Below are 24089 nucleotides of genomic sequence, written 5' to 3'. Positions count from 1 at the left end.
CAAGGGACTGGTGATCCTTTCAATCTGCTGTGTGTTGTTTTACAAGCATGATTTCCTTATTTTGGAGCCGTGATGAGTTTGTTGCCTAAGTGCAGGACGTCACCATGTGGCCTTCAGGGTGCTCATTGATGAGGAAGATCAATAATGGTATTTTACCTCCCTGATACTTAGCCATGCAGCTAGTTTGGGTTTTATCTGCTAAAATCTCAAGACATGAACATCACAAGAGTAAATCTACCGGTTACCTTCAGACTGTTTGAAATATTCTGGGAAATATTGTTTGCTTGGTAGTGGACCTCATTCATTGAGAAATGAAGGGTGATAGGAGAGTAAGTGCAAGAGGAGGGAATGCTTATATTCCTTGGCCATTATGGTTCTTATGAATAACAATCATCAGACTTGGTGGCTCCCAGTAGAAGGCTACAGTACCATTATTGATCCACCTCTATGTTCAACCCTCTAGAAATCCTTTTTTCAATAAAAAGAACCTGGAACATGTGTAGTAGCACTCACATGTCTGATGGTGGTATTTATCCTGACAATAAGAATATATGACATGCTTAATGATAATTCCTTAAACCTTGAAATAAAGGCAGTGAAAGATCCAGAGGATGGCAGACTTGGTGGACTGAAAGCTTCGTGTCTTTCTCTGTATATAAACTTTAATGTAGACTGTGAATGCAGACATGAAGGGGATTTGTCTACACCCAGTATACACCAGCATCACCAAGCCAGGAAGGTCATCATATACTTTTTAGTCATGCTAGTGATGTGGCTCCATAGATGACAATGTTGGTGTGTACGGTATAAGATGGTTAGATTAGTGATCCCCTGACTTTTCCTGTAGCACCATGACGCCTACAGTGCTCACAAACAGGTTACTCACCTACCTTCTTGTTCACTACGACCTGCAAATGAACAACGAGGAGTCCTGCTGTCACTAGAAGACATGAAATCTTAATCCAAACTGTTCTCTTATGTGGTCCATCGATGGAACAAATTACCAAACTCAATTTGCTCAATCAACCTTCCTCCTCTGAAAGTACTTACTCACCTAATATGCTTTTTCTCCATCTCTCAATCCTTCTGCTGCACACTTCCATATTATTTCATGCACCTGTAAGCCTTGTGGCACTTGTGTGAGGTGGAACGTGGAACTGAATGTTGATTATTCTTGAGGGCTTCTCCTTGATCTGCTCTGGCTTGGATTGTACCTCATTTGTACATCGCTCTGGACAAAATAAATGTCCAAACAATTGTTAAAACAATGTTAAAACAATGTAAATGTAAAACAATGTAAATGTAAATGTCATGTGCTCCTCAGGATGAATTGTAATAACTTTTCACCAGGTCAACATTTAAATTTGTCCACTTCTTTGTTTTAAGACCAAATATCTACAAGGCTAACGACGTTATCATCAGCCTCAGCTGTACTTTGTGTTTAGTGCTGATTAGCAAATGTTAGCATGCTAACACACTAATCTAAGATGGTGAACATGGTAAACATTATGCTGCTAGCATGGCTGTAGACTCTTGGTCTTGTTAGGATATCACAAATAATATCTAAACTATCATTGCTTAGTCTAATCAGATAAAGTCTCTTCTCTCCACCTCCAAATCCATTTTAACCCGCAGAATGTTTTCACAAGCAGCATCCTGTAGCTTCCTATCCTTTATCAATTTTTCCACAATGCTATATATTGACCTGCTGGTTCAGTATATTGCGAGACTTTCTATTGGTGGTTGGTGTCAAGCATATTTTGAAACAACTTCCTGCCTGGAGCTCTGTGCCCAGTCCTAGTTTGCCCGTTATTGAACCAGTCATGAGAGAGAGAGAGACAGAGCGAGCTCCAGTCAGACAGACAGTCAGAGACGAATAGAAAGAAGCTTTTTCCTCTTTGCTGCGTTTGTCCCATTCGATAGTTTGTTAGAGCTTGACTGGCATGTTTTCATTGATGCGACCCTACAAGCAGCAAAGGCCTTTTCTCCTTCCACTCGTTCCAGCTGACAACTAATCCAGGTGAGTTTGACTTTCTGTCTTCTGCTGTTGTTTTGTTTTTGTTTTCCTCTCTGCATCATTGGTTCCTCGCTCCGTATCTCTGTGCTCTCCGGTCTGAACTTTAAACGCTGCCATTTCATTTTCTCAGCTTGTTGAGTCATAGATAACATTTAGTTTTTCAGTTTTACCTCCTTAGCTTAAGGCCTAGCATATGTAAATGACAGCAACACAGTGATGGGTGTGAAAACACTCAGAGACATGGAGCCAATTAGGAGAGTTGTGGATTCTCAAATATCAGCAGCAGACGTACGTTCCACTGATGAAAACCAGTATCGACAAAAACTGTTGCATCTGATATTTTGTGTCAAGTGTTTAAAACTGTTCAAAGTGTGTTTTCATCTGTCAATATTTAATATCTTCAGAAACTGCAGTATTGAGTCATATTAAGGATGGTGAGCTAGTTTTGAGTTTAAAGTCTGTGGATTGAGTGGAAGGCAGAGAGTTTAACATGTCACACAGTAACATGTGATCATTGACCTGTAAAACATTTTCTTACTCGGTTTCAGAAAAACACTCAAACAAGTTCACAGATTCATACGACACCATCGTCTTTATGGAGCAAAAAAAAAATTTATCTTACAAGCATTTAAAAACTTTCAGAGGAATTGATGAGACGTACAGTAATTTCTTTAAACTTACTGAAGCGCTAATGAGCTCCACTTATCCTAACAGCTCTAATCTCGCTCTATCACACACACACACACACACACACACACACACACACACACACACACACACACACACACACACACACACACACCAGTCCCTCAAAAGTTTGAGGCTTCGTGCAGCTAGTTAAAACTTGAAGTGCTATTTCTGATGTATATGTAGATATTAAATGTTGTTTATACTTTTCTCACCAGACAGAATGACCTGTTTTGCTTTTTTGCATATCTGTACTATGTGCTGCACATTGCTGCCTGTTAGTGTTTGCCAGAGGCTTGTATACATTTGCATGCATACTGGCAGAGCACATGAACACATTATCCCATGTGCACGTGAGCATGTTTATGTGTGTGTGTATGTGTGTGTGTGTGTGTGTGTGTGTGTGTGTGTGTGTGTGTGTGTTAGTGTGTGGGGGGTTTGGAGGCAGGGCAAACCCATCGATCAGCTCGTGAGGGAGGCAGTCTGTAGCTCTCGCTCCATCTGCCCACTGGGTGTGAAGGACACTGATGTGACAGCACTAATTACAGAGGCAGGAAGCCAGAACTACAAACATTCACAGCAGCAGCTCAGCCGGGCTCTGCTGGGCTAAACTCATCCTCCACCAGCCAATTTACACCTCTCATCCCTCCGGGGTGGATTGTATTTCAGGAGTGACATGCCAAAATGAGATATTATACACAAAGAGTCAAGTTAAAAGAAACACTGCTTTGACTTACGGTATGTAGAAACCAGACATGCTCAGAGAGAAATTAACCTTGCAACATCTAAAACACTATTTTAATATTAATATAACAGTATTAGAAACAAATACACAATTGATTTTGAATGATTTTGTGCTTCTATCACTTTTATCTATAAACTAGTTAAAATTTGTCTTGAATTTACATCCAAAGTTCAGTTTTGCAGGAGTTGATGCCCTAAACGATGAGACTGAAGGCCTCAGGTATGACAGTAAATCAGTACTGACTGATGTTTGAATTAAAACTTCACTTTCTTCTATGTTGCACAATTAAACATATAGATTTGTGTAAAACCAACCACACTTCTTCATGGTTTGCTTAACATTTTTGTTATTGTCAACAATGTATTTATTTATTATTTATTGCCATTTCATTCTTTTAAACCTGCATTCATTGATTTTTAGTGCAACAAGTTGTAAACGCAACACAGATACATTTTACATGTTAGCAATTAAATTCCTATTCACACATCCAGCAGACAAAGAGTCATGTTTCTTTCTACATGACAAACGTTAAGTTCAATATTCACTCAGCTTTCCTCTCTGCACTGGTCTCCACTAACTGCTTCAGGGCCATAAAACCAAAACAATGAGCTGAAAGAAGCTTAAAAGCACCGCAGAGCTGATACATCTGTGTGGGTTTGTCACAATAAATGACACCTTTCACATTAAAAATAGTCATTTGATTAGTCTATCTTCCATTTTGCACAATCCTTTATTGTCAGCAGGAGGCAAACCATTAGTCAATGCCAGGTGGCAGAGGTCTGACATCAAGAGTCTGGGAGATGTAATCAGTGATAGTAAAACAGTCTCATGTAGTGATCTAAAGGAACAGTAAAACCTAAATGATGTCTCCTTCTTGCCTTATCAGCAAATATACTATAATTACATTTAAAATGCATAAAAGGGTGCCAATGGCAAAGAATATGGAATACTTCAATAATAGTGAAATATATCTGATACAGAATCATTCAAAAAACATTTTGCAAAGAGCGTGCAGTATATCACCCCAGTAAAATATAATAAAATGAGATGTTGGCATAGCTGCAGTAAAAGAGGCACTGATACACAAACACCCTCACAGACATCCTCCAGGTTGATGCACCTAAATGTCCTATAATCTGTTTACTAGGAGACTAAATAGATGGGTGATCTGTAAGGATTGTTATGAATTGGAAGATAAGAACTCCAACCTGTTGGTTGGAGGAGTTTATAGACTTAATCGGGGTGGAAGGAGCTGCTTCCACAAGGAGGCATCTTGATCTGAGCCCAGAGGGATTGTGGGATATTATGTGTAATGGTGTATAATATGATGAGCTACAACAAGAAGATTTTTATGGATCTTTTGTTTAAAAAAACAAAAAAACAGCTACATTAATTATTTATTGATGCTTCCACTTTTCCCTCATATTCCTTTGTTTGCTTTTGTGCACATATGTTGTTCTGTGGGTTGTTGTTTTTTTGACATTTGTGTATTGTGTATGTCCAATCTGTAAAATAAATTAAAAAAGTAATTTGATTCGTTGCTACTATAAAAACATTGATTAGTGCAGCTTTAAGTTTGTCCTTCAGTGTACTTATGATAATAATACTTTCATAATGTGCTGAAGTTTGATGGTTTGCTGTGTAGAGTCTCAGCTACACAGAAAAGCTCAGGTATAATTCTCAACATTAATAACTTCTGCATTCTGCAGTAAACACACGTCACTTGAATAGAAAGCGGGAGCACTTATACAGTGTAGACTCAGTTCCAGGGTCCAGGTGTTGTGCCCATACTCTTTAATTTTATCTGTTGCTTCATTTGATCCAACATTACAAACCAACCATTTAACTCACTATGATAATGCAACACTCTGGCTCCAGTGTCTCTTTCCCTCCTCTCGCTGGGAATTACTGCGTCTACACGCATGGATGCAGATGATTCGCACAGTCGGAGGGAACGAGAAGTTTCCTAATGAAGGCTGTTCCATGTCTGAAGCTGCTTCACTGAGACATCAATTATAGAAGTTACACCTGTACTTTTCCTGCTATGACAAGTCAAAAAGTCTGTAATGCAGAAGTGATGAATGTGGGTTTGTTTCTGGACTACTACAGTAAATATGCAGCACTAACAAGAAAACTGAGCGCAACCTGAACGGCAGACAAAATAAGCAACTAGTTGGTCAGGAAGTCGACGTTAGCAAGCGAAACAAAACTTACAACGAGACTAAAGGAGCAACAGAATACTGGACTTACATTCATCACCAGAAACACAACGTTCTCTGAATGAATGCTAATGCTGCTCAGTGTTTGCTGGACGTGTGATGCTAACATGTTAGCCATGAATGGCAAAATTCCTCCGGCAGCCAAAAATTGATTGATGCAGCTTTAAATATTTTAGGCTAGCAATGCTAACTTAAGGCCAACTTGTTTTCATTTGTTTTTTCTAACATGCATCTGAAATGAACAATATGATCCAGTGTCATGGCAGCTTGATTTTGCGCTGATCTGTGCTTTGTCCACCTCTTATCTATATTTTTGTGTGAATCAATGATGGAACTGAATGTAAAAAATGCTGCTGATGGCTGATGCTTCCCCTGCTGTGCTGTATCTGATCCTGCTAGTGAATCCTGAATGTGACCTCAGTACAGAAGTCAGTTCAGAGTTTGAACATACATATCAGAGCCAGTGATACCGGTTTTTACACAGTCTGACCAGTGATGTCTACATTTTTACCACATGTTGCAATGATTATGTTAATTTGGATAAAAAAAATAAAAATGTAGCCAAGTCTTACATCATGTCACAGGCCTTGTTTGCTTCATTGCCTGTTTTATAATAATTGAGCAAATTTCCTTTTCAAAAACATTGAGGCAAATTCAAATTGAAAGTTGCATCCAGCTTGCAATGACCGTACATGTTACTGCGAGTGTATATACTCTAACTTCTCCCCAGCGGAAACAGGGTGGCCTTAAACTTCGCTGGTGGCGTTCAATGTGTGAATTGGTGCCACGTGCAGTACTTTACCCTCACATTTGTTTTAATTATGCACGTTTCCATCGACTTGGCCTCCCTTTTAATTATTTTCCCATTGATCTGCACTGTAACCCAACATGCAGGTCAGTGAACAAAACCTTCCGCCGCTGCTGCTGAAGTCACATAGTGTATATATATATATGTGTGTGTGTGCAATGACACAAACACACACACACACACACACATACATACATAAATTAATCACTGAATCACATATGCACATGTGTGTACACAAATGACAACACTAATAAAAATATAAAATTACATATAAACGGACACAACAAGGACATAAGACGACACACACACTCTGCTACATATTCCTGAACTGCCTCTTTTCCTCTTAACCAGGATGGACCATGGAGACAGAGGGATGGGCGTCTCTCACCTTCGCTATGAGGAGGAGGAGGGTGAGTGTGTTAGTGTGCCTATTGTTGTATAGACTGGCTTTCTGCTAAGAGAAACAGGAAATTAAGTCATCACACTCGCTTTGTCTCTTTCTATGCGACAGTAGATTCATCACACTAATTTATAGTTTCTAATTTGTGATGAGAGTTTGTGTGGGTGAATCTCATTAAAGGGCTGCAAGTGAGGAGCGAAGAGTGACGAGAGAGTTTTTGTGCTTGCTGTATCTTAGTGAACGTGTGTGTGTATCTTAGTGAACGTGTGTGTATATCTTAGTGAACGTGTGTGTGTGTGTATATTTTAGTGAACGTGTGTGTGTGTATCTTAGTGAACGCGTGTGTATATCTTAGTGAACGTGTGTGTGTATCTTAGTGAATGTGTGTGTGTGTATATTTTAGTGAACGTGTGTGTGTATATCTTAGTGAACGTGTGTATGTGTGTATATCTTAGTGAACGTGTGTGTGTGTGTAAGTATATCTTAGTGAACGTGTGTGTGTATATCTTAGTGAACGTGTGTGTGTGTGTGTGTGTATCTTAGTGAACGTGTGTGTGTGTGTAAGTATATCTTAGTGAACGTGTGTGTGTATATCTTAGTGAACATGTGTGTGCGTGTATATCTTAGTGAACGTGTGTGTGTGTGTGTATATTTCAGTGAACGTGTGTGTGTATATCTTAGTGAACGTGTGTGTGAGTATATTTTAGTGAACGTGTGTGTGTGTGTGTATCTTAGTGAACGTGTGTGTGTGTGTATCTTAGTGAACGTGTGTGTGTATATCTTAGTGAACGTGTGTGTGTGTGTATCTTAGTGAACATGTGTGTGTATATCTTAGTGAACGTGTGTGTGTGTATATCTTAGTGAACGTGTGTGTGTATATCTTAGTGAACGTGTGTGTGTGTGTATATTTTAGTGAACGTGTGTGTGTATATCTTAGTGAACGTGTGTGTGTGTATATTTTAGTGAACGTGTGTGTGTGTGTGTATCTTAGTGAACGTGTGTGTGTGTGTGTATCTTAGTGAACGTGTGTGTGTATATCTTAGTGAACGTGTGTGTGTGTGTATCTTAGTGAACATGTGTGTGTATATCTTAGTGAACGTGTGTGTGTGTGTATCTTAGTGAACATGTGTGTGTATATCTTAGTGAACGTGTGTGTGTGTATATCTTAGTGAACGTGTGTGTACATCTTAGTGAACGTGTGTGTGTGTGTGTGTATCTTAGTGAACGTGTGTGTGTATATCTTAGTGAACATGTGTGTGCGTGTATATCTTAGTGAACGTGTGTATGTGTGTATCTTAGTGAACGTGTGTGTGTGTGTGTGTATCTTGGTGAACGTGTGTGTGTGTATATCTTAGTGAACGTGTGTGTGTGTGTGTATCTTAGTGAACGTGTGTGTGTGTATCTTAGTGAACGTGTGTGTGTGTGAGTATATCTTAGTGAACGTGTGTGTGTGTATATCTTAGTGAACGTGTGTGTGTGTGTATATCTTAGTGAACGTGTGTGTGTGTATATCTTAGTGAACGTGTGTGTGTGTGTGTATCTTAGTGAACGTGTGTGTGTGTATATCTTAGTGAACGTGTGTGTGTGTATATCTTGGTGAAGGTGTGTGTGTGTGTATCTTAGTGAACGTGTGTGTGTGTATATCTTAGTGAACGTGTGTGTGTGTATATCTTGGTGAACGTGTGTGTGTGTGTGTGTGTGTGTGTGTGTATCTTAGTGAACGTGTGTGTGTGTATATCTTAGTGAACGTGTGTGTGTGTGTATCTTAGTGAACGTGTGTGTGTGTGAGTATATATTAGTGAACGTGTGTGTGTGTGTATCTTAGTGAACGTGTGTGTGTGTGTGTGTGTGTGTGAGTGTATATTAGTGAACGTGTGTGTGTATATCTTAGTGAACGTGTGTGTGTGTGTATCTTAGTGAACGTGTGTGTTTGTGAGTATATCTTAGTGAACGTGTGTGTGTGTATATCCTAGTGAACGTGTGTGTGTATATCTTAGTGAACGTGTGTGTGTGTGTGTGTGTGTGTATCTTAGTGAACGCGTGTGTGTGTATATCTTAGTGAACGCGTGTGTGTGTATATCTTAGTGAACGTGTGTGTGTGTATCTTAGTGAACGTGTGTGTGTGTATCTTAGTGAACGTATGTGTGTGTGTGAGTATATATTAGTGAACGTGTGTGTGTGTATCTTAGTGAACGTGTGTGTGTGTGTATCTTAGTGAACGTGTGTGTGTGTGTATCTTAGTGAACGTGTGTGTGTATATCTTAGTGAACGTGTGTGTGTATATCTTAGTGAACGTGTGTGTGTGTGTATATCTTAGTGAACGTATGTGTGTGTGTGAGTATATATTAGTGAACGTGTGTGTGTGTATCTTAGTGAATGTGTGTGTGTGTGTGTGTATCTTAGTGAACGTGTGTGTGTGTGTATCTTAGTGAACGTGTGTGTGTGTGAGTATATATTAGTGAACGTGTGTGTGTGTGTGTGTATCTTAGTGAACGTGTGTGTGTGTGTGAGTATATATTAGTGAACGTGTGTGTGTGTGTGTGTGTGAGTATATATTAGTGAACGTGTGTGTGTGAGTATATCTTAGTGAACATGTGTGTGTGTGTGTGTGTGTGTGTGTGTGTGTGAGTATATATTAGTGAACGTGTGTGTGTGTGTGTGTGTATCTTAGTGAACGTGTGTGTGTGTGTGTGTATATCTTAGTGAACGTGTGTGTGTGTGTGTGTGTATCTTAGTGAACGTGTGTGTGGGGGGGTGCATGTGGGTGTGTTCTAGCTTCACAGTGTGCAGCAGGTTAGCAGGTTTTGTTCTGTTCCCAAACATCTAATATTGCTTTCTGTTTCCCTTTTGTTTAGTTATTCCACATGGACTTTTGTGTGCAATTAGTTTTACAGCGACGCCTTAATTGCCAGCAGATGATGAAACTCACATCATCCAGGTTTTTGTTGTAAAATAGGGATTACACACGCCAAACATTAAATCACAGGAAAGCTACAGGACTGAATGATTCTGAATAGACTTGATTTGCTTTTATTCGCGACTGTGCCAACAGAGAACCCTGCTGTTGTCAAAAAGCAGACATGGGCTGTGAAATATAATTTATTCAGTTTGTTAAAGTGCTTTAACATTCATGAAAACACTCCTCTGTATGAGGGATTAATGAAAGATCTCATTTAACAATCTGCCAATGTTATTGGCTGTCAGTCATCGAACATTCATTAAACACATTAAGTCACTTGTTTTGGAAAAACTGCGATCTTATTTAAACTTGTTCCTCAAGTAAATTGCCAGAGTTTTCTTCCACAGAAACCAACACTTGAGTGTCAGTTTTGCATTTAAATGAGCCACCGTTTGTAAAGTGGGATACATGAATATATACTCATGTTACGATTCAGGAACCATCCAAATGTTTCCACAGACCATCAGTCCATCTACATCGGCGTTCCAGTGCCTCGAGGATATCGACGCAAACGCAGGCGAAGGCGTTCTAGTCGTGAGGCCAGCGACGTGGACAGAGATAGACGCTATAGCCACCACAGACACCCTGAGCACGACCAGTACAGAGACATAGACATGGAGGAAGGACTCATGGATTCAAATGACCAGAGTCTACAAGACATCAACCGTACAAGTAAGTCAGTGGCCAGAAGAACTGTGAACTTCCTTAAACCACTTTGACGGCAGCCTCCAACCAGTATCAGCATCTCCCTTCCTGTTTCCTTTGTGTTGGATTTCTGGGCTGACATGTTGATTGGCTGCTGGCTCTCTCTCAGTTACTGACCTCTACCGAGGTGCTTTTGTGAAACCAAATGTTAAAGTGGTGTCTGAGTCGAGAGTGGTATTGATCTTCTCATCTAACTCTTTGTAAGAAAGTGAATAAGTGTATTTCCCAGAATGTTGAACTATTTATGAAGAGACCATGGTAGAGGTTGATCATAGATCTGGTTTGTGTCCAACATTACTTCTGTAATACATGTTGTGCTAACTGTATGGAGGAATTTACTCCATTTATACACAGTTTTATGACTGTAAAATAAAGGAAAAACTAGGAACAAGGGTTAGAAAATAAATAATGATAATTTCTCAGCTTGCTTTATGTCTGTTGAGGAAAAACACTGTGAACAGCCTCTAACACACTTGTGCCTCTCATTCTAATTAGTGTGCTATGACTGCAGGGAAGTAAGACTGCAAAGGGAAATAAGTAGAGAAAGCTCAAGTGAAGTGCGCTTTATAGGAAATGTCTGCTGTGCACAGCTGCCAGGGTGGCTCTTGATTCAAATATTTTAAAAAAAAAATACAATAAAAATAAAAATCCAAAAAACTGACCCAGACATGAGTCAGACTGTGTCATGTATTACAGTTTTTGCATTTAATTTTGCTTCCCTCCAGCAGTTTTAACAGTGAACAGCAGGAGCCTGAGACACAGGCTGAGAGTGTTTCTGTTTCAGGTCGGAGTAATGAGAAGACCGACACAACACTGCTGCTTTGACTCTCACAGACTTTGGCTGAGAAGGTTTTCCACCTTGATGAATTAGTGTAGTGCAATCAGTAGTAAGGCAGCAGAGGAATGAACCATGTCTGGACTATCTGCACATACACATACGTGAATATCAATAATGCATATGTTGCCAGTGCCAGCGGGAGGATTACAGCAGGAGAAAATGGTGCCCAGCAACTCAGAGAGTACAGGGAGGAAAATAGACTCTGATGATCATCATTCTTTTGGGTTCTTGTCTGTTTAGCAACCACAGTAATTAATAAATATCCACAGGGCTGGGAGGAGTTTGTAAACTACAAGATGTAAATGGTCACAAATGTTTAATTTTAATGGGAACTCTGATTTTGCATGGCTGATTTCAACTTTGCTTTCCCATTCAGAAAAAAACAACACATAAGTGGAATCCACTCTGGGTTTCTGTCAATACAGCCCTTCAATATCATTGATCACTGGTGGCATTAAAAGACACACCCTGTTTACAGTAATTAGCATACAGCTCAGTCCATAGGTCTGCAGCAATGTGGCCAGCTGACAAGTCATTACCCTGCAGCACATCTATGAAGCCCGAGTCCATGTTAGCCTCCATACAGATAATACAACACTGAAATGGATTGTACGTACAGAAGGCACATGATTGAATACCTATAATCAGGTAGTAATCTGGATGTAGGCTTCAATACTGCAATCATTACTGCTGGTACAGCAGAGGAAATACAGCACATGGAACGATACACAACAGCCTACAGCTGGTTAAACAAGATGTCAGTTAAAGGATTTATAATTACAAATTCCACGTCTGTTGATGAGTATCAGTGATGGCTTTCTACATTCATAAATGATAAATGTTGTTTAGGTGAAAGGTCAGTTTGATTTTAACGCCCAGCGCAGGAAAGGGGACATCCTGTTTGTATGGTGGAGATGCTGTAGGCTACAGCGCTGAGCCCCAGGTCACTAATTATTATAATTATTATTAAAGCAGTGAAGCCAAGCTGTTACTGTGACAAACAGATAAAAATGTATTAAAGCTCAGCATTCAGCTTCAGCATACATCTCTGCTCTGTAATTTATTCTGAAACTAAAGGAGAAAAAAAATATTTTATATTTCATGGTTTCATGATGGCGCCCCCTAGTTTTGTATTAATTCATCAGAATACAGATAGTTATCCCCCAACATACGGTAGCTAGAGACCTCGTTCCCATACAGCCGTAAAGCAGTAACGTGGTAGAATCCTGTTACACAACACAAGAGCCATGGACCCTGATCAACCCACATTAGCTTCCCTGCTAATGTCTCCTTCTTATCTAACTTACAAACATGAACACATCTCGTCCTGCGCCATAGTTTGTTGAATGAACCACAAAGGAAAAGTGCACCGCTAACGTCAGTTAGCAGGATAGGTAGCTAATTAGCTGCTCTGCTGCAGCAGCATGTAAACATATCTGCAAATGTCACTTCAGACCCGTTAGATGCTGGTGTGGTTCTTACTCTTCAATACCATTCCTATCAACACACTGTCTGTCCAGGACATGTAGCTACAGCAGCACTCTGCCCGCTACTGTCAATCAAACACAGATACCGACACGCCCCTCCAGCTGGCTGCGGCAAAAGGAGCCTTTCTTTATTTTCCCCAAAGACCCTTTTTCTTCCTTTTAATCATAAAAAACTATTAATTCATTTAAAAACACATGCACATTATTTCTGACTGCAAAAAGAGTAAATATTATTTCAGTTGGACTTTAAAACATCTTCTTTATAACATTATGTTGCAAGTTTTATAATCCTGGAAGCCTGTTAAAACCAAATCATGTAATTTGAAAGTTGTAAAAATATAAAAAATATTCTTTCATTTCATCAAGTGTCTCCAGCAGCAGAGAGGCTACGTTACATCCTGAGTGAAGATGATGACATGCCCACGCCGACACTTTTCACTGAGATGGACACTCTGCAGCGAGAAGGGGACGAGCTGGAGTGGAAGGAGTCTGCCAGGTGCACGACTACACTCACAAACTCACACACATCAATTCAGGCACAATCAGTCACACTCCTAGTCCTCAGAAATAGAGTTGCTATTATTTATTATGTTGTTTTGCTTTTGTTTCAAAATTTTAATTTGGAAAATATCCACATGAGAATTGATCAGCCTGGTTAAACCAGTATACCAGTATACCATTTAGGTGTTGTGCATGGTGACTCTGGCATGGATTAATAAGATGATTAAATGCAATGGAGCTTAGTTCCACCTGCGCTTTTCCTGCTATGACAAATCAAAATGTCTACTGTGAAGCGGGTCGATTGTAGATATAAAATGATGCATGATTCTTCAACTGCATGGCTAATATCTCATTCCAAAAGTATTCACAAACTCATCTTGTTTGATAGATTAGAAGAAATGTGATGTTTCCAGAAGAGATGCCATCTTTTTCTGTGTGAAAACTGGAAGTAAAGACCAAAAACACCAAAAACACCAGAAAACGATGCGTTTGTAAATTCAGGTGTAGGAATAATTTTTAATCCTCTGTTGTATAACCGTTTGAAATTAAATCTGGCTCAAGCAAATTCACCCCTAGATTACAGCTATGTAGTGTAGGAGAGATCACAATGAGTTCAGAACAGTAGAGTTCACACACTATTTGGTGCTGGAAAAAGTCATAAAAGAGATTCTTGGACGTGTGATGCCATACAAGCCACACACTGAACAGCACGGGTTTCCTCTGTGGGTGAACTCAACTGACATCTCTGCATCTTTTCACAAACACCTGCTTCACATTCAGATGGCGTCGTGCCTGGGAGCTTCCAGGTCCAACCACAGACATTTAATGAGCAGTGGGCATCACCAGCAGAGTTGAGTGGTTTGCTCAAAGAAAGCTTGACATTTGTGTATTCACCACCTGTTCTTTCTCTCTGGGTTCTTCCTGCCTTCAGGTGGGTGAAGTTCGAGGAGAAGGTGGAGGAGGGAGGAGAGAGGTGGAGTAAACCACACGTGTCCACGCTGTCCCTGCACAGTCTTTTCGAGCTCAGGACGTGTCTCCAGACAGGAACGGTTCTGCTGGACCTGGAAGGCTACTCACTGCCTCAGATCGTCGGTGAGATGTTCAGGACTGATTGTATTTCTAATAGTGTGAGTCAGGAATCAAAATTCAGTTGCAACTCTCTGGATTTTTTGGAGGATTTGGCTTGAAGTAATTCCATGTATATATAATGTTAACTTGTAGGTAGCATCTTGTTAGCTAACCAAACCAGTGGTGAACTGCACAGGAAATCATGGAGCTCCCTACAAAACCCTGAGAATGCAGTATGATATCAGTTAAACACCTGTACCTCATAAAATTAATTACAAGTTTGATTTAGTTTTACCAATTAGCAAGAATGTGCAGTGCCTCCTAACTGACACACCTGCACTGATTAATTTTATTAGCTGCAACTGCATCTACGCAGACACTTTCTATTAATAGTTTATTGAGCACAAATTTGAAAGATGACACAACACTTTAGTTACAAATGAAAGTATTGAAGCATTGTTAAAAAATTAAATAGTTAAATAGTTTGACTTTCGAGAGATTTTACACCACAGAGCCTGATAGATATGTTGCTAATGTGCGCTGTCGTTGTCATGGCTGTCATGGAGTTGTGTGTCATCGGTTAGCATTGCAGTGTTAATTGAACCAATAATCTAATTTGTACCCAAAAAGTAATTTAAAATAGTATTAACTCATGACCATTTTGAGACACATTGTTGAGACACATTGTTGATAGCTGCATTTAGCCAGCTAGCATGGACGTTAAGATTTCATGGCTCCTTTTACAACTAGCTGACAAACCAGCTGACTTTAGTAAAAGCAGTTTAGGCTACTGGGTCACTATAGTTAACCTCCATTTTTGAACATTCACTATTTACACGATTGCCATTGCAGGCCTTCACCACTCTCCCCGTACTACTCACCTCACGCCAAAACGGAAGCTGCAGATGCATTAGTATGGAGTAGTCAATAAATCAATTAGACAATCAATTGAAAAAGAATCAATGACAGCATTTACAGTTTCAGCTGCTAAACTACTGCTGGTAGTTTTAAGTGTTGCTCCACACAGTGCAGTATACAGCATATATACATACCAGAATATTATTGATTAACAGCGTAAACCACAATTTCCCACCAGTTGCTCCAGTGATTGGTTAGTTAGTCACTATGGTTAAGATCCTTTCAGACTAAAATCACTAAATTATTTATGCTGGAAAGTAAGAATGGCCACAGTGGTCCCAGATGTTTATGAGCATTTTACACAGTATCAACAGTTGGGTTTGTTTGGCTCAGATGCTGATTTTCATGGAAAAAAATGAGAAAAAACACAAATTGATAACAGCTGACAGCTCTCGCCAGACAAATTAAGACATTCTAGTTACAGAATTGTGTTTTTTTTAAAGTGCAAAGTTAGTTGGTTCACCAGTCATCTGTTTACACTGCATCACATTATTACGTTTCACCTTAAAATATGGAGCAAAATATGTTAACTGCACATAATTGATAAATTTGGCTTATAAATATCAAATTAGCATGTAGTGTTTCTTTCAACCGATCATAATTGAAAACACAGGAGACAGAACAGTTTGTATCCAGTCAGCCATGCTCCTGTAGAGCAAAATCTAATTTAGTTGTTTGTTTGTTAAATTGAGCTGTTATCACTATGTAGAGGAATACTCGGCTATTCACTGTTCCTGCAGGGAGTTCTCTAAATTCTCTAAATGAAGTAAGTTTGGCTTATAAATATCAAATGAGCATGTAGTGTGTCTGTCAACTGATCAGAGAGAACAGTTTCCATTGCAGTAGCCAGCAGTCATTCTTTACACTGAACACCAAACAGTGCTTTACTGCTGCTCACTATAGTCTCTTGTTGACTTTAACTTGTAGTCTGGAAACATCACAGGATGTTGTACATACAGAGTTAAAGCACAAACACAATTTAAGAGTTTTCCAAAGAGCGCTCACTATCTCGACGTGACTCTGCATCATATTTAGTTTCTGAACTGGGAAACTGGGAGTGGGAGCTCTGACCCTGCTGTGTGCTCTAAACTGGACTGAACACATCTTTACAAATAAAACTGTGTATTTTTCTAGACGACATCATTGAGAGACAGATCGAGGAAGGCATGATCTCTCCTGACCTCAGGGAAAAGATCAGCTTCGTCCTGCTGAGGAAACATCGACACCAGACCAAGAAGCCGATCCACCGCTCGCTCGCCGACATGGGCAAGTCCAGCTCCTCTACCAGTGAGTGTTCATATCTGTAGCCACTGAAAATCATCATCTAATTCTATCTAAAAGAAAAAGGTAGTGCGACCTTCTGTACTGATGATAATAATAATCATAATGTGAATCAGTCATCAGACAGAGCTTGAAAATTATATGTAAAATTAGAGGCATTTGCAACTGGCTACACATGATTAATAATACAACATGCAAGGTTGGACAGCATATATTATAACATACCATCACGTGAAATGACACTGTAATATTGAGATGGAGCCATTTTTCTTTACGATTGGTCCTTTATGTCGTCATGTATAATTTTGCAGCCTCTGATATATTTATTATGCATATATTTGACTCACTTGGTAAATGACTGAATGCACTCCTGGAGTCAACAAGGCTCATATCCTCCACAGGGGATACATTAATGTTTGATGAGCTAATTACCGCTGTAGCATTTCCTCGTTTCATTCGTGCACAGCACATACTGCTAGATGAGTCATCAAGCACCACCTCTGACCGCTCTGCTGCTGTTTGTGTCTGTTTTCTGCTTCGTCCTGCTCGCCAGATCGGACTGCGGGGCCTCGATGTGGACCGGGTCCGGGGCCAGGACCGGGGCAGATGGCCAACTTCAACCGATCCACAGAAGACCTCCGAATGAAACAGCAGCCTACCAGCTACGGCCGCCTGCGTAAGTGACGGTCGATGAGTTCACAGTTTGGTGTTACAACTCCCAGCCGTAAACATGTCTCTCTCTCACACTGTTCTCTTAATAAAATATGTTTTCATGAGTATTTTTAGGGAGGTAAAGTGTCTGAAACAGGCTCAGACATCACTTTACACATCCAGACTAAATACATATTTTGTTTTTTGCTTTTATTGACATTCTGGACACAATGACTCACAATGAGACCAATATGTAAACTTTCTCTGTGAGATATAACAGATAGAGATATAAACCACATCCATCCCAACACACACAAGCTATTTTAACTTTGAAGAATGATGGTTGTTGAAGTTTGAGAGCTCACTGCAGTAATCTGTTAGATAAGAGCTCATGAAAATGAAACGTCTTCCGTAAGACACATCTGTGGAGGTCTCTCAATCATTCATTCAATCTCCACAAATTAAACTGTTACCTTCTGATTTTCCCTCTTTCTCATCTTCAACTAGCATCTTGATACTGAGCGAGTGATTCGTGCAGTAACCTGTGTTTCACATTACAAAGACCAATTTCACTCCTATTGCTTTTTTGATGGGTTTTCAAATTTTCATCTGGAAGAATCACTCCCTAACTGATAATTCATACAATCTGTTAAACATCACTGCCAACGTTGTAAAGATGAAAAAAAGGGAGAAGTAGTAAAAAAAACAACTTTCTATCTTTTTTGCTTTATTGCTTTACCTCACTCTTCATTTGTCATACATGTATTTATTGTTACACATTTGAACATAACACCATAATGTTGCTTATTAGTTGCTTATTTTACACTTTCATTAAATTCTACATAACGATGTCGGAGTAGAAATATCTGTCATGTAATGAACTGTTATTGTTGCTGTTTTCTGGCCTGCAGGTCACGCTCAGAGCAGGAGTATGAATGATATTGCAGATACTCCCAGTTCAGACCAGGTAACTCACTCTGATCTTCTTCACATACTTTTACATAATTACATACTGATACTGAATGAGGATAAAGCTGACTTTACAGCAATGGCCAGATTCATCTTTCTACATTTCATAATAGCAAATATATATATATATATATATATATTTGTATGGAAGCATATCTCTGGAGTGTATTCTCATTTTCCACTTTGTTGCTTTCCATCATTGGTGAGATTACCAGCTCATGTCTCAGTAAGACGTTGTGTTGTGTTGAATTGATGTTTCACCAGAGTGGTGAGAGCCAGCTCTGTCTCAAGTGTCATCAATCTCTCATTGCGGTTGCTAGTGAAGGTTGACAGCTAGTGATAAAGGAAGCGTGCAAATACATAACTCACTCATTTGTTGGGCTGATGCAATAATGTGGTTTAAACCCGGAGACACATGATTGCACCGATGCAAGGGCGTGCGCTCATCGCTCGGATTAGGCTACTGGGCTTTCAAACGGACAGGTCAGGATTAAGTGTCATTCACTTTGATGAATACTGTGTAAAAATAAATGAATGACAATTTATGTGGGACTTTGGGATGTGGACTATGACCTTTATTTGTTTGTGCGGCTATGAGGACGAGTACTGGTTGTCCAGTTCTAAGTACCCTAGTTATGAGAGGCTGCCTCAGTGTTCAGATTGTATTTACAGGCCTACAGTAGGTCACATGTGACAATGAACAAGTGATAGTTTGTTACTGTGTGTGTGTTTGTGTGTGTGTGCCACATTGTCTGTCAATATTGAGCTGGCACCGGGGAAACATGGATCTCATTGTGCGGTCCGCGTGCTAGGCTCTCACATGTAGCCGCACACTCAGGCTGTGGGTTATTGGCAAGGCTCTCTATTATTGAGTGTTATTGTGCTGCCGTCCAGTTTCCTGCCACACCTTTACATGCAATCAGACAGGTCAGGTTAGCTTGCTATCCCTCTTTTAGTTACAGCTGTGTCAGCCTACATTTGTTTTGCCTCCCTGGTTGGTGTTTCTTGAGGTTTATTGCTAATAGAACAACACAGTCTTGTTATCTTGCAAACGTCTTCGGACTGAATGATGTCCTTCCAGACTATCCTGCCACGTTGAGGGAGGCTGTTAGTAGCAAATGATGAGAAGAAGAATCTTTAATGACCTCTGTAGGGAGATCAAGTCATCGCAGCAGCAAAGATAATAGATATATATATATAGATATATATATAGATATAGGCTAACACATGAATTAACCAAAACAATGAAATATTTATAGGAATGGGATAAACTCTGCTGTGTCTCTTTCTGATCCTCCACTTTCTGCAGCTGAAAAATAAATTCATGAAGAAGATCCCGAGAGACGCAGAGGCGTCCAATGTGTTGGTGGGTGAAGTGGATTTCCTCAACAAACCCTTCGTAGCGTTTGTCCGCCTGGCCCAAGCTACAACACTAGGAGGTCTGACTGAAGTCCCCGTACCCACCAGGTGAAATGATCTGCAGTGTCTGATGCTTTGTCAGCCTCACCTGCCATCCCTGCACATACCTCACATTTGTCTAATCATTTTACAGATTCCTGTTTATTCTCTTGGGACCTCAAGGAAAGGCCAAGTCGTATAATGAGATCGGGCGAGCCATAGCAACGCTAATGGTGGATGATGTAAGTGCCCGTCATTGTGTTTTAAAAATCATTTTTATTAGACAGGGCGCAGTGACACTGACTCAGTAAACCCATGGGAAGAGAAAGACTGGAGTTGAAGCTAAAATTGATCTGGCATGTGCTTTATACCGCTGATCCACTGAGATACCCTGCTATTGTGTTTTAATTACATCTGGAAGTGATGCTGATTGTTAAGCATCAGTTAGGAGCAGGCTTTCTATTGGGATAATTGGTCACCCATTGCTTGCTAATGGGAGTGTTATTCTTGCTCCTGAATACCATTTCAGTTGTTATTGCTTCCTATATCACCGAGCCCAAAGCCAAATGTGCTATTTAGTAGCAGATGCATGTAGCAAAGAAATAATAGGCTGTTATTTTAAATTGAACTTGCTTAAGTTCAAGCAAGCACCAGAAACAGGATGTTCACCAGCCACGATCAAACACTGACAGTAATGTTGGTGGTTAGTAACCTTTAGTTCACCTCCATTATATTCTGGCGGTTTAATAATTAAATAAAAAAATAAAAAACATCACGAATATGTTTTGGTCTGGCAGTGCAAGTAGCACCTGATCAGCCGCGCTCATGGCTCATTGGACGTCAGTCAGTTAACTGAACGGACATTCATAGTAAATAAATCCTAAAGACCTCCGTGATCCTCTGACTTTCCCTGTAGCGCCACCATGAGATTGATATTTGTGGTTAAGGGTCACATGTCATCTATTAGATGGATTACTCATGATCTCCGCAGGATAAATTGTAATAACGTTTCATCCAGTGCCATCATTAGGTCAACATTTTAATTTTTCAGTAACCAAATACCTGCAGGAATAACGGCACTCCCATCAGTCTCAGTTGTATTTTTATACTTAGTGCTACTCAGCATGCTAAACTAAGATGGCAAAGATTATACCTGCTAAACCTCAGCATGTTAGCATTGTGATTGTGCATATTAGCATGTTGACATTAGCATTTAGCTCTCTGCGCCTGACAGAGCTAGCCTGCTAGCAGGGTTGTTTTAGCACAGCTTCATGCCAATGTTTTCTCCTCTATTTTATGACAAAAGGCTCACTCTTATTCTTCTTGTGCTTACTTTGTTATTATTATAATATAATATAATATTATTATTATTCAGTTGGATCTGCAACCTCACTGCTAGATGCCACTAAATGCTACACCCTGGTCCTTTAAGTGTTCACTATTAAACATAGAGTCAGGCAGCCTGTAACATAAGATAGATTTAAATGAATCTACAAGCTTGGCAGCATATGAGAAAAGCCTCCAATAGTTTACATTCAGTGATTGTTCTACAGACCAAAATTGAGTAAAGCTGTTTGTGTTGGAGGGAGAAAATCAATGATGGTTCTACATACTACTCTTATATCCTCTGCAGGCTGCAGATTCCTGCTGCTTTAAACTTTTAGAAGTTTCACTGTGATGTTCAGTCTGTGTTGTGTTTTACTGGTCCAAGGACCTGAGGTCTGTGTCCAACAGCAACCATTTACAAAACCAGACTGGACCAAAGCCCAAATCACTGCCAGTTACAAACAACCCTTTGTGTTTTTCTGAATTATGCTCCTGTGCACTTGACTCTCAGTGTTTCTAGAGCATGATTAGTTACTGACTGGCAGTTGTTTTTGAATGTAATCCAACTGAGGTCAAAGTGTTGATATATCTTCCACAATTTAAACGTTAAACTCATGTTTAACAAGTCTCCAGAAGTCATCAGAGAGGAGGGGAAAGAGCCGAATCCTTCTTATCAGACGCAGAACAGTACATACTGATCAATATCACCACGATACGAGCCGAGTTTACTCTCTCTCCCTCTCCTAGCTCTTCAGCGATGTCGCCTACAAGGCCAGAGATCGAGAGGACCTTATCGCAGGCATAGATGAGTTTTTGGACGAGGTGATTGTGCTTCCGCCTGGGGAATGGGATCCCAAAATCCGCATTGAGCCGCCCAAGAAAGTCCCCTCGGCTGACAAAAGGTTGGAGTTTTACCATCCACCTCATGTGTGATGCACATTAAGCCCTCAGCTGTGGCACAATGAGCAATATGTTTAGTCTCAACCACCCGATGAAGTTAAACCTTCACCAAAAACAACTTCTTTTGTCAAAGATTTAGCTGCACAGCAAAATAATTCTGTCCTGCATGAAACTCAGAGGTAAGAGCTTAATGTCAGCAAGCATCAGCCAGAGCTTGCAGCTCTCACACTTTAAAGGATTATTCCTTTAACACACACAAATTAATGAATTGATATGCCCCATATTTACTCCCATCTGTGCTGTATGTATCCTTTCTACAGGAAGTCAGTGTTTTCTTTAAATGAACTCGGGCAGATGAACGGTACAGCTGGAGGAGGAGGAGGCCTGGCTGAGGATGAAGAGATGCCAGCGCAACACGAGCTCGGAGAGGAGCTGGCATTCACTGGACGGTAGGTAGTCACGAGCCACATGGCAGACCACGGAGAGCTTTGGATCAAACTTAACCCGCATATTGAAAGGAAATTTGAATATGAGTTAATCAATATTTGGCAAAGTAGGAAAATTATTTGTGCAATTATTCAACTCCCCAAAAGATGCAGATTCTCCTTAATGAGCTCTTCAGCTGAGGATCCTGATCAGACGCAGGAACTGAGAGTTGATTTATAGAAAGGAAAAATCTATCTTTAAATTGTCAAAAGAACCTTTTTCATGATGTAGAAAAGAAACTTGTCAAATGTCAAACAGTCTCCTGCTCACAGACGTGTTTGGATGGCACTTGAAATCATTGTTAAAGTATCACATCCAGTCGAGGGAAACTCTCCACTCTGCTGCTTTAGAGAAAGTAATATGTATCATGCTGAGAAGTGGAATAGGTGACACATCCTAACCACTGTGTGTGTCCATGTACAACAGCTTCTGTGGTGGTCTGTACCTGGACATAAAGAGGAAATTGCCGTGGGTGCCTAGTGATTTCTACGAGGGTTTCCACATTCAGTCCATCTCTGCTGTGCTTTTCATCTACTTGGGCTGCATCACCAACGCCATCACCTTCGGAGGCCTGCTGGGAGACGCCACGGACAACTACCAGGTAAACTCAGGAAGCAGCACAAGTTGGTTATTTTAGTCCATTTACTGCATGTAACTGAGGTTTATTCACTACTGTAGTGTTTCCAGAAGATGTTACAGCTAAAAGTATGAATGAGTTCTTCATCAGTGCATTGCATTTTTATGTACAGTATGTATTTATTTGTTTATATAGTTAGAAGGTTCCATAGTTATCCAGTATGCAAATATAAAGAATATTTGATTTAAAAAGCTTTAAAGGTTTGTTTTGGATTCAAACATCTTGTGACAGATTTTGTCCAGAATAAATGATTTCTTTGCGAAAATGCACTTTAAAGAAATACAGATCTGGTAATTTATGCTTAATCTAAAACAAAGAAATACATCTACAACAGCTGCTTTGAGATGTCACAACAGTGGTTTTAATTCACCTGATATTTCCAATACATGTATATTTCTCCGCCGATAGGGAGGGCTGTTAACCTGCCTGTCATTCTCTGTCTCTTTCTCAACTCATCTTTCTACTTTTCAAGTATCAAAGGCATAAAAAATGTCATTCGATCAATACGGTTGCCAAGTCACATTTGCTTTAACATGTGTTTAAAAACAGAGCACTATAAGCCAAATATAAACGCAGCACTAGATTAAAATCAGCTGGTGTCAGCGCAGGAAGCTGCTGTAATCTGTGTGTCATGTTGATCAGGTTAGGTGAGATGTATCGTCAGTCTTTACCTTTGCACAGATAGTTTGTCATATAAGTGACACTGCTTTCCTGTTTTTAATTTCATTTGTCCTCAATCAATAATCTTGAATCAATAATATCTATTTCAGCATGTCAGTCTGTTGTTTGCATGTCGGAAAAACTACAAGACATCGTGATTCATTTCATTTTTCTGTTCAGTCATAAAACAGTGAAGTCTCTTTGATGTGAATTGGTTCCAGTGAGCGAGTGTCTGGAAGTGACTCTGCAAGTCTGCTTCACCGTGACGTTGCACTATTTTAGGTCATCAGGGTTTTACATCAGATCACGTCTTTCTCTATTATCAGAACCTTTGCACTAACACATGCATGAGTATGTACACACTCGCACACACACTCACACACACACTCACACACACACTCACACACACACTCACACACACACACACAC

At 40.0% G+C, this 24089-nt stretch overlaps 1 protein-coding gene across 1 annotated transcript in view; it reads left to right on the top strand.

Annotated features, from left to right (window-relative positions):
* The first annotated feature begins 3657 nt into the window (after nt 1-3657).
* slc4a5a (solute carrier family 4 member 5a) overlaps nt 3658-24089 on the top strand; it is a 35627-nt gene continuing 15195 nt past the window's right edge. Inside the window, exons 1-13 of the mRNA XM_042421375.1 lie at nt 3658-3668; nt 6828-6886; nt 10295-10507; nt 13232-13361; nt 14298-14458; nt 16487-16639; nt 17187-17309; nt 18196-18251; nt 19563-19720; nt 19806-19893; nt 21725-21879; nt 22198-22326; nt 22790-22964. Coding sequence (XP_042277309.1) covers nt 6829-6886; nt 10295-10507; nt 13232-13361; nt 14298-14458; nt 16487-16639; nt 17187-17309; nt 18196-18251; nt 19563-19720; nt 19806-19893; nt 21725-21879; nt 22198-22326; nt 22790-22964 — 1599 coding nt within the window. The 5' untranslated portion in view covers nt 3658-3668; nt 6828. The remainder of the gene's footprint in view (nt 3669-6827; nt 6887-10294; nt 10508-13231; nt 13362-14297; nt 14459-16486; nt 16640-17186; nt 17310-18195; nt 18252-19562; nt 19721-19805; nt 19894-21724; nt 21880-22197; nt 22327-22789; nt 22965-24089) is intronic.

This window comes from Thunnus maccoyii, chromosome 9 (genome assembly GCF_910596095.1).
Source record: "Thunnus maccoyii chromosome 9, fThuMac1.1, whole genome shotgun sequence".
Lineage (NCBI taxonomy): Eukaryota > Metazoa > Chordata > Actinopteri > Scombriformes > Scombridae > Thunnus > Thunnus maccoyii.
Note: the sequence above shows the minus strand (reverse complement) of the source record. Positions and strands in the feature narration are given on the sequence as shown.